Source organism: Furipterus horrens, unplaced genomic scaffold, assembly GCF_987537825.1.
Source record: "Furipterus horrens unplaced genomic scaffold, mFurHor1.1.pri manual_scaffold_3, whole genome shotgun sequence".
NCBI lineage: Eukaryota > Metazoa > Chordata > Mammalia > Chiroptera > Furipteridae > Furipterus > Furipterus horrens.
The window spans coordinates 191,345,226-191,362,582 of NW_028327173.1; the positions used below are offsets into that span (position 1 = coordinate 191,345,226).

The window sequence follows — 17,357 nt, forward strand, 5'->3', positions numbered from 1 at the left end:
ATAGGACTTCTTTTAGGTGCTGGGGATAAAGAAATGAATAAGACGAGTCTTCTATTTAGTAGGAGCTTACAGTCTAGTTAAGAGATTTCCCATCATAGATAATCATATACCTATGAGTGTGCTGTGTGCAATCTTCTGACATCAGACAAATTAGTATCATTTTATTTTTCAGTGTATTCAAAGTATGACCTGAAAAAATAACCAAAGAATTCTTAAAATAAGGTATCTAATTTTAAGTGAAATCGACTCGTATTATATTCAAGTTTTTTCCCCATTAAAAAAATTTATATTTATCGATTTTAGAGAGAAACGTCAATGTGAGAGAGAAGCATTCATCGGTTGCCTCCAGCATGTACCCTGACCAGGGATTGAACCTACAGCCTAGGCGTGTGCCCTGACCAGGCGTCGAACCCATGACCTTTTGGTGTATGGGATGATGCTCCAACTAACTGAGCCTTTCTGGCCAGGGCTTTTCCCCCATTTTAAATAAGAGCTCTATTGACATACAACTCACATACCATAAAATTCACCCATTTAAGTTGTACGATTCAGTAGTTTTTAGTAAACAGTAGTCCCTCTCTATATCACAGTTCACTTATCGTGGCCTCAATGTATCGCGGGATGTTTTAAAATATTATATTTAATTATCTATCACGGATTTTTTGCTATATCGTGGGATTTAGTGGTACTATATACGTATGTTGTTGAAGTTATGTAGGTTTAAAAGTGTAGAATAAATGTAAAGTTCCTGCTTCGCAGGGGGGTCTAGAACGTAATACCCACGATAAGTGAGGGAATTACATTCTAGACACCCCCCCCTGCGATAGGTGAAAATCCGCTAAGTAGAAACCTTACATTTATTTTGGTATTTATATATATTTTAAGGCTTTATAAACCCTTCTGACACACTTATAAACCATTCCCAGTCCCTTATTAACCTTTCCCACTCCCTTATTAACCTTTTCCACACGTTTATAAACACTACTTATGTTCTTAAACATATTCTACACTCTTAAACCTACGTAACTTTAACAACATACATATACAGTACCGCAAAACCCCGCGATACAGTGAGGCCGCGATAAGTGGACCGTGATATAGAGAGGGACTACCGTATTCACAGAGTTTTGCAACACCACTATCCTATTTAGAACATTTAATGTTTTAGAACATTTTCATTAAAGTAATGATAGAATCACACAATTGGTATTCTTTTGTGAATGACTTCTTTCACTTATCATAATGGTTTTAAAATTTTTTTTTATTTTTCTGTTGTACAGTTGTCATGTTTTTGTGGTTCATCCATGTTGTAGCATGTATTGGTACTTCATTTCTTTTTATGGTTGAGTAATATGCCATTGGCTAGATGTACCACATTTTATTTGTCCACTTATCAGTTGTTTTCACTTTTTGGCTGTTATGAATAATGCTTCTATGAACATTTATGTACAAGTGCTTGTGTGGACCCATGTTTTCATTTTTGTTGGGTGTAAACCTGGGAACCTAGGAGTAGAATTGCTGGGTCATATGATGACTTTATAGTTCCTCTTTTTGAGGAATTTCCAAAGTGATTATAACATTTTACCACCAGCAGGGTATGAAGGTTCCAATTTCTCCACATACTTGTGAACACTTATTATGTTCTGTATTTTTATTTTACACATCCTGATAGGTTTGAAGTAGTGTCTCATTTTTGTGGTTATCATTTGCATTTCCCCAGTGACTAATGATGTGGAGCATCTTTGCATGTGCTTACTGGTCATCTGTATATCTTCTTTGGATAAATATTTATTCAAATTCTTTGCCCATTTTTGAATTGGGACATTTGTCTTTTTATTGTTGAGTTGTAAATGTTCTTCATATATTCTAGAAACAAGTCCCTTGTCAGTTACATGTTTTAGATTTTCTCCCATTCTATTGTTGTCTTTACATTTTCTTATCCCCTTTATTTGGTAATGTGGTTCTTGGGTCGGGAAATAAGTTCACAGGTGTTCATTACAATATGCTTTATAAATGTACCACAGTTTTTTGATACTATGTAGCAGAAAGAAAGAAGGAACTCCTGCCATTTGCAACAACATGGATGGAACTAGACAGAATTATGCTTAGTGAAATAAGCCAGGCAAAGAAAGAAAAATACCATATGATATCACCTAATACAGGAAACTAAAGAACAACATAAACAAACGAACTAAATAGGACAAGGAGCAGAATAACAGTCAATAGGTGGGAGGGGAGAGGGAGAGAAGGGGGATAAGTAAGGGAAGGGTTTAGTCAAAGAACCCGTATAAATGACTCATGGACATGGACAACGGGGAGGGATATGATTGCGGGAGAGGGGGTGGGTTGGGTGGGGGAGAGAAATTAGGGGAAAAGGGGACAACTGTAATTGAAAAACCAAAAACAAACAAACAATATGCTTTATAACTTATTCACCTAAGTAGTATTTTGTATCACATAATAAACATGAAAAAGTTTAGTTTTTTTTTAAGTAGTGTCTCCAAATTGTATATACACAATGATAACAGAATAGAAGCATTAATGAGACGGAAAGGAAACACATTACAGTGTTTCGGCTTTCTTGGATTTAAAAATTTTTTCAACATGGGTGACCTTTAGCAAAGAAAAATATGAACCTTGATTTTATATTAAATAATTTTTTTGCCAGAATTTCTGTGCTCAAAAATAACAGAACTCTGATATTAGAGCTTTGTTAGAAGGATTGTGGATGATTTGACAGCAGATGCCATAGACAAGTACAGTCACAAAAGAAAAACGAGAATTATAATAAGTTTCAAAGTTACATAATTGTTCAAGATTAGTAAATTCTAGGATTGGTTAGTTTCCACTACCCAGGATAAAATTTTTGTGTGTGTGAGAAGCTAGCATAGTACGCAAAAACACATTAATAAAAGTGTGTAACAATTTGGCAGTAGGAAGAGTTTTTAGGGTATAATAAGAATTCCTTTTTATTTTTGTGAGCATTGGAAGATAGTTTATTGCTCCTTATGTTGCCAGACATCCTTAGGGTTCAGGTAAGTGATCTGGCTAAGATTTCTCTGTCATCATGCTAAGTTTTCCAGGACTTTTTTTTAATGGGAGGAAAACTACCCCCCACCCCTTTTTTTTTAACAGGCTCAGGCCACCCAAACAAGCAGCATTCAGGAGCGGCCAGATTACAAAAGGAGGGAGAAGATGCTTTTTCGTACAGCAGGCAGTACAGCCAAAGCATGGTCACAGCCGAGCTTCAGCGGCTGGCCGAGAAGCAGGCAGCAAGGCAGTATTCTTCCTCCGCTCATATCAATCTCCTCACCCAGCAGGTATGGACAGTTTGGGGTGCCCATGGGCTCTGTGGACCCGAGACAAAATTAGCGACAGGGTACACTGTCCTTTCTTGCCTGTCTGTACTAATTTCCATATACTGATGCCTGTTGAGTGAGTATTATAGCCGGTTTCAAGCTGAAGAATGAAAGCGTTCCTCTTCGGCTTTGAAGAAAATGAGTTTCTGTTTACAGGTATTGCAAAGTTAAGTCTACTACTGACTCTGGTATACTTATTTCATGGATAAACAGCCTTGAATGTTCAACTGTAAATGTACTTTTAAAGGATCTTTAAAAATAACTTCCTTCCTCGGTAAAATTTTCTAGTGAATTCTAGTCTCATAAAAATTTTCACCAGAATGCCATAGCATTACCTTTTACTTTACTTTTCTTTCTTTTTTTTTTTTTTAACTGTACCATCTTTCATCTCGTGATCTCAGGATGTTATATGGATGCTGATTAATGAAGCATTTCAGTACACCCTTATTCAGCATGTGTCGTTCTCCCCCTTTACAGATGGGGAGAACTGAGGCTGAAAGAAACGATGTGGTACGGTCATCTGGCAAGCTGGATTTTAGCTTTAAGCTAGATAGATAATAACAAACTTACAACACAATGAGGTTAGATGAAACTTTCAAGAACTTTGGGATTCTTTTTGCTCTTCTTGCATGATTATCCCCATGGTATTTAACTAGAAGTAGAAGCCATATCTTCTCCTTTTCCTTAAAGCAAAATGGCATCAAAGTCCTCCAAAGAAATGATCATAACTTAACTCCATAGTTATATTTTGCTGTATCTCTTGTGTCAAATTCCTTAAATGGCGACAACTCTGTAATGATATTAAGTATAGAAAAAAGTGAAGTTGAAAATTACTTGAAGCACGTATTCTAATGCAGGCAACACACTGCTCCCTGGTGGTGCCCTACTTCTCTGTGTAAAATTTAGGACCAAAATTAAAGGTGAGCCTTAGCTTTACTTCAGCCTTGCCCCAGTGTGGGAGGATGTAATTAATTTTCTTTTTCAAATCCCTAGTAGTTTGAAGGGAGTAGGTGAGGAGGCCTAATGTGAAGCAGGAAGCAAAGAATCTTTTAAGGATGATGTTAAGAATTAAAGGGAGTTGGGTAGTTAGAGTTGAGTGACAGGACGATGGGAAGGGGGAGTGGCATATCACGGCCATAGCAGATGGGAAGGAATTTTGAAAGGCCAAGTGGCTGTGAGGAAAGGAGAGGGGGGCCAGTGATCTGCTACACTTTTTTCATTGGGTCATTGACTAGAGTGTGTTTCCAGTTTATAAACGAACAGCTAGAAGCACCAAGACATTAAAATGTTTTCTTTGCAACAGTGGTAAAAAATTAAAAACCATAGCTAATATTGGTATTTACATATTTTCAACTTCTGTCATTGGTGGATTGCAAACCTTGCAAAATGACAGGATCCTGATCTTGTGGGACTCTCTAAGGTGATTGTATCCTAATTGGAAAGTCATCTCTCATCATTCCTTCTGTCTCACCTAGGAAGTATTTCGGTGCCAGTGAATTAAAAGTCCATCAGACTCCTCTTCCTAGGGATCTGAACTTCAGTCTTAACTTTTAGAGTCTTGGTAATAGGATGATCAGTGCTTGGAACACTGCTGAGGAAGGGGCTGTAGTGTATAATAAGCAGGGGGCAGCGGTGGGAAGAGGGTGGAATTAGCCATCTGAAGACTTGCCCTCCGTTACTGACTAGCTTTGTGATTTTGGAAAGCCCATTCAGTTTATCTCAACTTCAAGGTCTTTATTTGTTGTCAGGAGGAAAAAATAAAACAATATCATGGCAATAGTGTTCAGAAACCTCTTTGTAAAGTCTAAATGTCACATACAGTGGTACCTTGGTACGCGTTGTTAATTTGTTCCAGGACTCATGACAAGTACCAAATGATGAGGCACTTTGTCTTGTGGGGCAGCATTGTGACTCATTAAAGTTCTAGCAGGTGCGACGAGTCCCAAGCAAGCACCAAGTGCTGAAACATTTTTTTTCTCATCAAAATGCTGAGTACAGGTTTGACAAACTCTGAAGCTGAGAAGTACCAAGGTGTGACTGTACTTGGAAATGTTGTTATTTCAGCCTTAAAATGGCTTTCAATAATAAATGACTTCTATCTTGATTTGAAACAGTAAGTTTTGGGGTACAGTGTGATGTTACCAAAATGAATGTAGTTATTGAAAAGCTCAATTATAAGTTATTAGGTCCCTTCCCCCCAGAGCAAGTAATTCCTTAATTTGGAATTTGGAAAATTCAGCCTTTTATTCCTCATTTTCTGATAACTAATAACATATTATAATGGCTTAAATAGGCTTTGGCACATTTGTTTACTAGCTGTTTCCTTTTTTCCTAGCTGTGTCTTGGATGAAAGTTTCTTACTCACTGAGTTAGTTTCTTACTCACTGAGGCCAGTACTGTAGTGTCTGTGGCTTTCTGGTGAGGGGTGGGCGTCCAAACAGGAGATGGTGGGCCCTCTGCTTTTCTCTCTGGATCTGGGGCATAAAAGCTTACACTCAGTAGCTTCATCAGAAACAATTTCGTGTCTGGGAATAACTTTACATGCTTTTGATTTCCCCTTATCTGAGATTAATTCCTTATTTGCAATTCCTAGTTTGTGTTCATGTCCCCCCCCCCTTTTTTTTTCATATATCTGATCGCCTTAATGAATATTTTCTTTCCCACTTCCCTTTTTTTGATGAGATAATTTTGGATATATGTATTCATTCTGTTGTTTCAGTTTTCTAGTTGTTGGGTTTTTTTGTTTGTTTTATCCTTCTTTCTTCTGCCTTTCTTAGCTTTATTTTGGTATTCCCTCCCAGTTTCTTTAGTTGGATACTTAATTTATTTATTTTTATTTATCCTTGTTTTTTATTCTATTTAAAGCTATGAACTTTCCTCTGAACATTGCTTTAATTCATAGCACACAAATTGATAGATCTTCATATTGCTTTCTTGAGCAACTGATAAAAGACCTACTAAGGAAAGCTGATTTTAAATTCTGCTGTTTTGAAAGATAAGTATTAAAAATAAAAATGGCGTTTTCTGGAAAATCATCTTATTTTGTCCACAATTTCAACTACTTAGCCCGTTAAAGTTTTTAGTGGCTTTTTTCATAAAAAGTCTTTATTCAGATGTGTTTTTTTAATTGATTCATTCAAAAGTGTTTTATGAAGCTCTTGAGTGTTCCAGGAGTGGGCACTAAGCTATGGGAATGATGGAAGACACAGTCCTCAGCACGAACTCACTCACATTTTAGCTCGTGGTGTTGGAGGACAGGGGGTCAGCCTGGAACAGCCCAGAACAACCCAGAATGTCCCAAAACAGCTCCGATGGCAACGGGACGAGAAGACAAGGGCTGATTCACGGAGAGGTTTGAATGCCTCTCGCCGGAACCCATTCTTCATCTCAGAGATGACAGGGAGCCACAGATGATGGGGGTGACTCGGAGGAGGGTGGATTGGGGCATGAGGCAATGTCAACCCTTCTCTCTGCCACTGGTAAAGATGCAGAGGGACAGTGAACCAGCCAAAAGTAAAGCAGTGAAGTGCTCTGACAACCCAAACATTTGATAATAAAACTGAGTTATCCAGAATTTACATTATAGGCTATATTATAAATTAGTATGGCAAAAAGAACCTCATTTACCTTGTCATGACTTTGACTACTTCTGCAGTGATTGAACTTTGTAGCCTAGAACACATAAGAATGTCAAACTTTCCTGACCACCGTGGCCAGCAGAAGTATGCTTGAAATAAGAAGAGATACGTGTTCTTAACATACCATTCGTCGTCGTCGGCAGCCATCCGTCTCGAGAGACGATGGTGTAGCTTCTTAAGAGTCTATCTGCACCGCCGAGAATGGCTGTGCAGTCCGACTCGGGAGTGACACGGTATCTGTCTCCTCCCGTGTTGAATCGACATCTTACGATGACGCTGGAGTGTCCTCTCCAGTGAAGCTGAAGCTACAGAGCCTGGGCAGGGTGATATGGAGGGTCTGCTGTTGCCCATGCAGCAGACCCCCCCTCTCTTCGCAGCTGAAGGGTCCAAGGGAAAGACGGAGTCAATACAGCTTGGCTTCAGGTGCACCGCAGGAGTTGCCGGTGTTGACTACAACGTCAAACCGCCTTAGGGACTCCGGCTCCGGATTTTCTGTCGGGGTTTACTCCCTTAGCCTTTCCCCTGAAGAGGTATGCCGCAAGGCAGCGGAGGTTTTTTGGAGTCAGAGTTTTCCTTCTCTGATGTGCCCTGACTGGAAGATCGAACCAGCGACACTTAGCTCGCAGGCCGACGCTCAATCCACTGAGCCAAACCAGCCAGGGCTAACATACCATTATTCAACAAGTATCTCACAGAGCAGAGCAGAGGGCAGGTCACATTTCGGTCTTTCCCTTGTCCTGTGAGAGGCTGGTTATTTTGTGGGGACAGAATCCTCTGGACATCCGTATGTACACCCTTGGAAGCAGGGTTTTCCACAAGCATGTCGCCTGTGGTGGGGGCCGCACTGTGGGAGCAGACAGGGGGCCGGAGTGGAGCTTCAGTGTGAAGTCTCACTGTCTCCGCCTCGCTCAGTGCCGGGAGCTCTCCACCACGCAACACTGCACAGACGTAGCCCTTTGTGGTCATTGCTGGGAGTGAACACAAGAATGCGGCAGATCGACCCAGCTCTGTGGTGAGGAGTGGGAGGCAGGGACTCCGAGGGAGCAGTGGCCCTCTCTGTGCAGGCGAGAGTGAGATCTCAGGGCCCAGCTATCATTAGGAGCAGCTCCAGCTCTTCCAGCCTGGGAGTTTAATCAAAGGGATAACAGCAGACCACCCAGGCGAGGGCTCCAACGCCAATGAATGTGCTCCGTCAGTCTCTGTTCCGCAGCCAGCCAGTGCCCGGGATGTGGCCAGGCCTCCTGGAAATGTGCTGACAGACACATAGGAGGGAGGAGACACTTTGTGTTTCTCACATTTTTCATTTAGATGGAGAGTAGAAAAGAAAACCATTTATTTCTTTTATTTTTTGCCCCTTCTGATCCTTTCCTGCCTAGTCCTAGCGAAGGTTTATATGCTTAGGCGTAGAATGTTTGGTTCACACCAGTTACTCATTCACTCTCACTCATTCATATGAATTCAAAGAATTCACAGAGGAATTCTTTTTCATTTCTTCTGCTGCAGCAGCTACCATTATAGTCTTCCTGATTTCTTCATGGTCTGCAGTAGACTTTGAGTGAGTTTGAATTTCAAAAATTCCCATTCGAAAGTGAACTTGGCAGAGAGGGAGCTAAATTTCTGACCTGGCTACAAATGTTCTTTAGAATTGAGTCGGATGGCACTCAGTTCGTATCACAGGCCTGGCATTTGGCCCTGGAGACTTGCTTCCTGCCTCCTTAGCTTATCGGCCCACATTTGAACTCCTGTACCTTGTGTTCTGATTTTGTGGTTGTTTTCTAAGTGTAACTCCTTTGGTTCTTCGTGCTTTCTGTGTACTACTTCGTACCGTATACATTGTCTTCATTCCTTCATACAAAAAGGGTTAGTGGAAAAAGCAGAAGTTCTTGAGTCAGTGAGACCTTGGACAAGTTACTTAACCTTGTGCCTTGATTTTCTTATTGGTAAGATGGAATAATTTTAGTATCAAGACTACTGTCCTCCGGGATCCCTGTGCCTCCCTGCTCTAAGACCTCACTCCCATTGATCTTACCTACCTCTTCTTTGTCTCTCTAGGCTTTAAGCCCCCAATTTTCCTTAGTTCCTTGGCTTCCTGCATGGTCTTATTCTAAAATAACCTTTCTTTTGCCGGGCCACCCCCTCCAGCTCGTGTTGTCCCTGTGCTGCTGGATTTCTTTCGAAGTAACACACCCTTGCTGCCCACAGTCCTCCTCGCCTTATTCTTGCAGTCTCACTTCATCTCTTACCATTTTGTCCAGCTCTCTCTCTAAGGTCCCTGATGACCTTGAAATCGCCAGCTTCAGTCACCTGTTTTTAATCCCCGTTCTGCTTTATCATGTGGCACTGTGATTGACTACCTCCTCCCTGAAAACTTCCCTTGGCTGCTTCAACCCTTTAAAAATCCCAGAGAGCTCATTTCTTCCTCCTCTTCTCCCTGAAAACTAGATTCAATTTTCAACATTTTTTTAAGCCACTGCTATATAGACCTTCAGTATAAATCCTGGCACTGGAGAATCTCTGTGTCAAGAGCAGAGTCTCTCAGAATGAAGGTGGGAGGAAGCCTGAGCATCTGCTTCTCTCTGCTTTTCACCGGTATCCTCCAGCACATCTCTGAATTCCAGAGCACAGCAGAACTTTTCCCTCTCTCTGAATAGGTGTCTTATTTTTCCTTTTCATTGAATTTATTGGGGTGACACTGGTTAACAAAATTATATAAGTTTCAGGTACACAATTCCACAACACATCATCTGTACACTGTATTGTGTGTTCACCACCCCAAGTCAGGTCTCCATCCATCACTATTTGTCCCCGCTATGCCCTCAGCAATTACCACACTATCTTCCACATCCATGAGTATTTTTTCTCATTTTTGCTCTATTCCTCCACCTCCCCATCCAGCCCCCACCCCACCCCAACAGCTGTCAGCGTGCTATAAGTCTGTCTGTTTTGCTTGTTAGTTCATTTTGGTTATTAGATTCCACATATGAGTGAAATCATGTGATACTTGTCTTTCTCTGACTGGCTTACTTTATTTAGCATAATGCTCTCCAGGTCAATCCATGCTGTCACAAAAGATAATATTTCCTTCTTTTTTATGGCTGAGTGGTATTCCATTGTATAAATGTATCACAGATTTTTTTTTATCCACCCATCTCCTGATGGGCACTTGGACCTCTTTGCTGAGTGCCAGGTTCAAATTCCCAGCTGCCTGCTAGACTTTTCCACCTAAGGGTATTACCAGCATCTACAATATTCAACATATTTTGAAAACATTCAAAAAATATTGAACATATCTAAAACCTCTCTGTTTTTGTCCCTTTTTTCCTTTCTGTTAGTCCACTCTGCAGTTCTCCTGGTAGTTTAGGGAAGGAGCCTTTGGTTTATCATGGTCTCTCTTTACTTCCTTATTCCCTCTATGTTCAGGCAAGTTGCCACGTCTTGTTGATTCTGACTCTATAGTGTCGCTGATATATATATCTTCTCTGTTTCACTTTCCTATCTACCATCCTGCTTAAGGCCATAATTATCTTTCAACTGGACAGCTGCAATTACCTCCTAAATTGTCTCCCAGCCAGTCTCCTCTTACTCACCCTAGTCTTTGCTCTAAAGGGATCTTTCTAAATCACAAGCCTGATAATAGTACTCCTCTGCTCAAGAATCGCAAGGGGGGCTTCCTGTTATCTATAATATGAAGCCCAAGCTATTAAATGTTACTCAAAGCCTTAATTTAGAATCTGGCTGCAGGCTACTTCTCTAGCCTGTCTCTCTCCCATCGCACATGCTTTTGTGAGGTTCGAGCAGAATTTCTGTTAGTCTCTGGGCCTCACTATGTGCTATCTTCTCATGGGAAGTCTTCCCCAGTCACCATGTCTAATTTTATGTATCCGCTCAAGCTCCACATAGATGCCACTTCACTCATATGCATGCCATTTCACTCACCACAGTGCCTGTCCAGATAGCTGTCTCCCTTATTAGCCAGCAAACAATTTGAGGGCAGTGTCTTTGGCAGCCTCGAAACCTGACTCAAGTAGTGCTCAATAAATGTGTTGATTTTACCGGCCTGTAAGGTATTTGATTGAGGAGGGGGACCATGTCCATTTCTCACCATTTTTTTCCAGCCTGATCTCAAAGTACTCAATACATATTTTATAAATAACTAGATGAAGAAGTTCATGCTGCCCCAGCTAGAAGTGATCTGTCCATTTTCTATGTTCCTTCAAGCCCTTCATTAGCCAGTCTCTCTTAACTTATCTATTATACATATTTTATGTTTCTTCTTTCTTCTTGAGATATAAGCTGTGTGATGGCAATTCTTTCTGACATTCACCTAGCACAGCACTTTGTACTTGGTAGGCACTTATCACATGCTTGTTAAATTGAAAAGACCTTTTCTGCATTTTGTCGGTTTTATTGTATTCTTTTTTTTTTTTTAACTATTGCTCCTCTATTTTTTAAATTGATAATACCATACCTGCCTTTCATAAAAAAGCAGCTGACGTTAATTGAACATCTATTTTTGTTCTAGGCACTGTGCTGAGAGATATGCATTCTCTCTAACCCTATGAGGTAGATACTTTTTTAAAAAGTATTTTACTTATTTTTAGAGAGAGGGGAAAGGAGGGACAAAGAGAGGGAGAGACATTGATGTGCTAGAGAAACATCAGTTGGCTGCCTCTCGCACACCCACAACCCAGGCATGTGCTCTGACCAGGAATTGAACCAGTGACCTTTTGGTTAACAGGCCGGCGCTCAGTCCACTGAGCCACACCAGCCCGGGCTAAATACTTATTTTTTACAGATGAAGAAAATGGAAGCTTAGAGGATAAGTGATGGCTAAGATCACGCAAACAAACGGAAAGTGATTGAACCAGACTCAAATCCAGGTCTGTCTGATTCCACGCTCTCTCTTTTTGCTTTTCTGCCTCTTCCTGCTTTAATCAGGACTCTTACCTCTTATCAGACTAAAATGACTGGGCTTTAACTCTGTGAGCCTGTGCTTCCTGCGACATTGCCCAGAGTTGTAGCCAAGCCAGTTCTTGAGCCTGCAGAGAAGTGAGCAGTTGACCATCTTCTGTATTTTCATGATTACAAGTGCTTTTCCACTCTCTGAAGCAAGCTGAGAAATGTTTGGCTCTGTCTGGATTATCAGTTGTTTGTTGAGTGAACTCCTTATCAGATTCTTGTATGGTGAAGTCAACTGATCCTTGAGCAGGTGAAGTTCAGCCTTGTTAATCCCCAGAGATTCAATAAGAATGGCTTCATTTGTTATGGTGGCGGTAGCCCCATCCACTCACAAAAACTGAATTGTATACATTGGAAGCACAGCAAAGGGGTGTGACCATTTTGAAAGGTTTCCCAGGGAGGTCTTTGGCACATCTTGATCTCGAAGAACTCTTTCTGCATTTTGGAACACTAAATGTCTCTATTTATATGTATATTATATAAATGACAGAGGAGAAAGGTGTGACAAGAGAACTTTGTGCTAATGTAACAGGGATTGCAGAGATTCCCTACTTTTCCCAACTCTTTAAAATTTAGTTAGTATAATAACCCTTATCTCCTGATAATTGGAGTATCAATTTCTTGAGGTCTATTTGATTAGCATTCAGGAGCAGATACAGGAGTTGGAACTACCTTAGGACATGTTGGTTGTTATGGTTTAAAACATTGGTTGTTGTTGCTAATCATTTAATAAATGCTCATGAAGTACCCTTGGAGGAGTATTTATAATATATCTGTTTAAAGATGATTCTTTTCATATTCTTGATTGAATATATCCTCTAATATTTCTCTAATGGTGAAAATCATATAATAAGTGCAGATCTGACACTTGGTTTTCATTTTCTTTTATCCTGCTTGAAAGAGGGTCTGCTGGTGTTTCCTGTTCAAGTGTAACTTTTTATTCTAGCAACATATACTGAACAAGTCAGGAGGAACTAGCCACAGCATTTCCCATTTGAAATCATCCAGATCTCCATGGTCAGGAGACAATGACAACTTCTGTGACATGATTAATTGATGCAGTCATATTCTTATGAACTGTTGTATATGAATGACACAGAGAATATTATTCTCAAGATGATATGGATATAGTTCTTTTTAAAAAATTTTAAAATTTATTGTATTGAATTTATTGGGGTGACATTGGTTAATAAAACTACAGGTACTCCCCGTATAACATGGTACTTCTATAACACAGTTTCGCTCTAACACGGTTAGAGAATTAGGGAAACCCACCGCATAACATGCTACCTCTGTAACACGGTTTTGCTCTAACATGATATGACTGTAGAAGATATCCAAGAATTGCTGGTAGGAGAAGAAACTGATGAAGCAATTTTGGTGGAAATGACATCTGGAATGTGCTAAGATAACTTAGGGGACAACAGCACTGATGAAAATGAAGAAGTTAAACAGTTTACTCTGAAAAGTGTAAAGAAAGGCCTAGATTTAGCCAAACAGTTAGAGTCATATTTCTTAAATGAAGATCCATGCACTGAAAGAAACACGAAGTTTAAGAGAGAACTTCGAAAGTGCTTAGCACCGTATAACGAAATTTATAAAGATCTCCCAGCTAAAAGCAAGCCATCTAAAATAACAGATTTTTTGCAAAAAGCAGAGCATAGAAATGAAGGTAATGCTCAAGAAAGTTCAGAGGATGAGGATATCTTGTCAAAAGGAAAATGCATTCGGTTAATGGAGCTTAGTAGTGATGACAAAGAAAACATTACTTAATTCATATTAATATGTAATACTTTTGATGAAAATTGCTTTAATAAAGATATTTCTCTTAATTATAAAAATATAATAGTGTGTATTTTTAATTTTTAGAACCTAACCCCCCTTTTTGTACTAGTTCTTTGTTTTGTAGAACATGGATTTGCATAACACGGCGTTTGTTTGGAACCTAACAACCGTGTTATACAGGGGTTACCTGTATGTAGATTTCAGGTGTACAATTCTGTTAATACATCATCTGTATATTGTAGGGCGTGTTCACCAAATATTGATGTAGTTCTGAGGACAGGTGAATGCAGATTTAGACAGAATTCATCTTCATGTTGGTCCAAATGATTCTTAACTTTCTGGAGTCAGAGATCCCTTTGAGAATTGATTGAAAGCTATATTTTATTTTCCTGAAAAAAAAAAAAAGTGCACTCAAATTTAGAGATTTGCATTAATTTTATAGGAACTCCCCCAACTAGGCTCCCTGTTGATGCCCATGGTCTCCACGGTAGAACTTCCGGGTCACATATGGCTATTAATATCAATAATTTGGCCAAAAATGATTGTTCCAAATTTGTGGTCATCCTTGCTTCACACATTAAATATATTTTGTGGTATATTTCTCACAAGGTTGTAATCTCTGTGAAGGCAAGTATTTTTTGCATTGTTCTATCTATCCTCAATGCTAAAAAGAATGCCAAGCCCAGAGTAAGTATCTGATAAATATTTGTTGAATTAGTGAAATAATCCTTTGAAACCCCATTTCTGGACCTCATCAGACAAGAATTATCTAAGATTTTTATTGACCACACTAGAATGAGGAAATGGAGTTTCGCCAGCATTGTAAGCTGCATTGAGAATGCTATGCTGCCGGTGTGCTCGTGTGCTAAGCTATTATTAATTACATTTTTAATGTTGAATTTCTATCTCCATTTGATAAGTAAAAACACATGAGATTTGCCAAACAACTCTAGTGAATCTGAGGTTCACAAAGTGAATCTCAAATGGGGTGTTAGTCCTTTGAAGTTTCAGTGCTAAGAAGAAACAAATACAGTGTACGCATTGTGTAGACAGGGGACAAAATCTGTATGTCAAAGCTATTATTTCACCATTTGAGAACGTTCCCAAGGCTTCAAACCAGGCAGAAATCATCTCTAAAATTATGCAAGAGCAACACTTATCTCTCACTCTAGTTGCTGATTATTTTATTTCCCCTAATTCCAAAGCAGTCCATCCCTTGTGATCTATGCAAAAAGAGGCAATTTGGAGCCTTTCACTTCCTCGCTCGCTCTCTAGTGACAATCACTTTTCTACTCACTGGTGAAACCAGTTGCTAACTGGAGACAGGGTGAGTGTGTGTGTGTTCCAGAGTAGATGACAACTACTTCTCTTACTATATAAATCCTGTTGTCCCTGCTGACGGGGCTAAGCCCTGGGGATCCAACAGTGAATAAGGTACAGTCCCTGTTGTAAAGAGCGTTTAATTTGTGGGGTGAGATAGGCAAATAAACCTGCAACTATGGCATGAAGCTCTTTCAGCCCTAACTTGTGCCCTTGAAGCAGTTTCATGGCAAGGATCCTTTACCCCTGAGGGAGATCTTTAATGAAAAATAAATTTGACATTGGGAACTAAAACGCACAGTGGTCGTGACAAGTTTTCAGGATCCTGCTGTGCTGAAGTAGTGGGAAGTGCATTCCTACAGCCAATGAGTTAAAACAAATAAGCTTCTGATTTTCCAGTTTCCAGGATGGGGGCAATTCCTGCCTTCCTTGGCATCACTATGTAGATGTATTTGCTGGTTGTGTTTTTCCCAAGTTGCAGTGATAAACCGTGGTTCTGTGTCAAGGAAGGTAAAGTCATGTGAAAATCTGCAAGCCCCAGTTAGAGAAGGGTTTTTACCGCTACATTTATACACAAACCGTTTTCATAGAAATGTAGAATTCTGTGATCTGCTTTGAGTGGAGTGTCTTGTCCTGAGGGGGTGCACAAAGGCAGATGCTGGCTAACAGCTGAGCTGGTGGAAGACTCTAGGGCTCACACTGGACATCAGTGTCCCACTTTTTTCGTTAACCTGTGTTGTTTTTTCAAGTATCTGCAAAACCTCCCGATCTTTATATGTTTGGTTGTGGTGTTGCATGGTGGGGCTGGAAGTGGTGCACACATGGTTATTAAACTCTGATTCAGAGAGAACTGTGGCTGGAACCCAGGGTTCCACAGTCACTATCTTGAGGTTGAGGAGAAGATGCCCAAAGGGGATCCTTGAAGTGGAAGCCTCCTTCTGATCACTATAAGATTTTTGGCTGTAAACTCCTGAGTGGAATCCCGAGCTTTGCTGACTTGGGCTAGAGAGATAGCATATGATTCAATGTCTTCTTATGTTCACCAGGCCTAAGGCCTGGACTGAAGCCATCTAGCCATCCTCCTTCCCCCGAGACCTGTCCCCTAATCTTGGTCCTCAATGCATTTACTGTTGAAGAGAAGGATGGAGAGACACACCTAAGGAAAGGTGCATTTTCTCACAGGGCCCTAGAACAAAGCTGGCCTCCGATTCCCGCTCTTTGGCCTTCCCTTCAGTGGTAGGTAGTACCCTCTTCCCATCCCCAATGCCTGGGAAAATGTAGTCCTAAAGAGGGCTGATCCAAAAACAAAACATGGACAGTGAACACATGAGCTCAAGTGAATTCATCATATTACAAGCACAGTTCCCCAGCTGCAAGGCCCAGCACTCTTCCTTAGCCCAGGAGGGAAGTGAGGGGGGACCGGCAGGAGTACGTCCTGCATCTCAGCCCTCTTACCTCCCACCAGACTGTTGCGATTGTCAACTGATCTGAACTTTTTTATTAGTCCCTTTCCACCAAGACCACAAAACCAGCCCCAGATTTACCTACCTGCCCCACAATTCTGACATAGCACTACTCTGTCGGAACCCTTGACAGACCTCTGCAGCTCTTTGTCTGTCTCTTCCTATCTTCTGTTGCTCTGGGCTTTAGCCAAATTAGACTGCTTTCTGTTTCTCATTCTTCCTGCTTATCTGTCTTTGCATTACTTATGCTTTTCCTTTCTAGCTAGGAAATACCCCCTACCCCCCCATACAGACCCCCTAGTATCCTTTCAGGCCAAGCTCATGCCTTCTTTGAATTTCCTTAGTGCTTTTATTATGGCACTTACATTCTGGAGGCCTCATATATTGCTGTTTGTCTAGGTGTCTTCTCTCTCCAGAACACAAATTCCTTCATGTCTTGAGGGCAGGGGCCACAATTAAATGTGTATATACCCTTAGGCTTTTATCCAAGGCCTTGTCTGTGATAGGAAATACGGTAAATATGTATTGAACTGTCTGAGAGTTGGACTTCTTTTGAGCATTCGAGACTGCAGCATTTCTAGAGCATGCAAGCTAGAGCAACAGTGATCTAGTTTAGGCCTGGCCCCAAATCTTCTTTGGATACCAAAAGGTTATGCATCTGGGTGGGCGGTGGGTATATTCTGGGAAGCCATCAGGGCGATACCATCATATTTTAATTATAGCCCTGGCAGCAGCACTACTTTTAGCAAACAGCAATAACAAGCAGTAACACTTGGGCGGGCCTGCCGCCGGAAATTGGCTCCCTCTCTGTTTCTCCTACCCTCTTTTCAATC

The 17,357-nt window shown here is 40.6% G+C and overlaps 1 protein-coding gene across 11 annotated transcripts in view; it reads left to right on the forward strand.

The window, feature by feature from the left end:
* Positions 1-17,357, forward strand: part of TTLL5 (tubulin tyrosine ligase like 5) — a 257,546-nt gene that overhangs the window by 109,459 nt on the left and 130,730 nt on the right. For 8 of the 11 annotated variants that reach the window (XM_090271201.1, XM_090271202.1, XM_090271199.1 and 5 more), the window contains one exon: positions 3,136-3,320. In XM_090271201.1, the coding sequence (XP_090127327.1) occupies positions 3,136-3,320 (185 nt within the window). Of the gene's footprint in view, positions 1-3,135; positions 3,321-11,792; positions 12,710-12,859; positions 13,725-17,357 lie in introns of those variants that run through there. The other 3 variants (XR_016509864.1, XM_090271203.1, XM_090271204.1) reach the window with 3 other exon arrangements.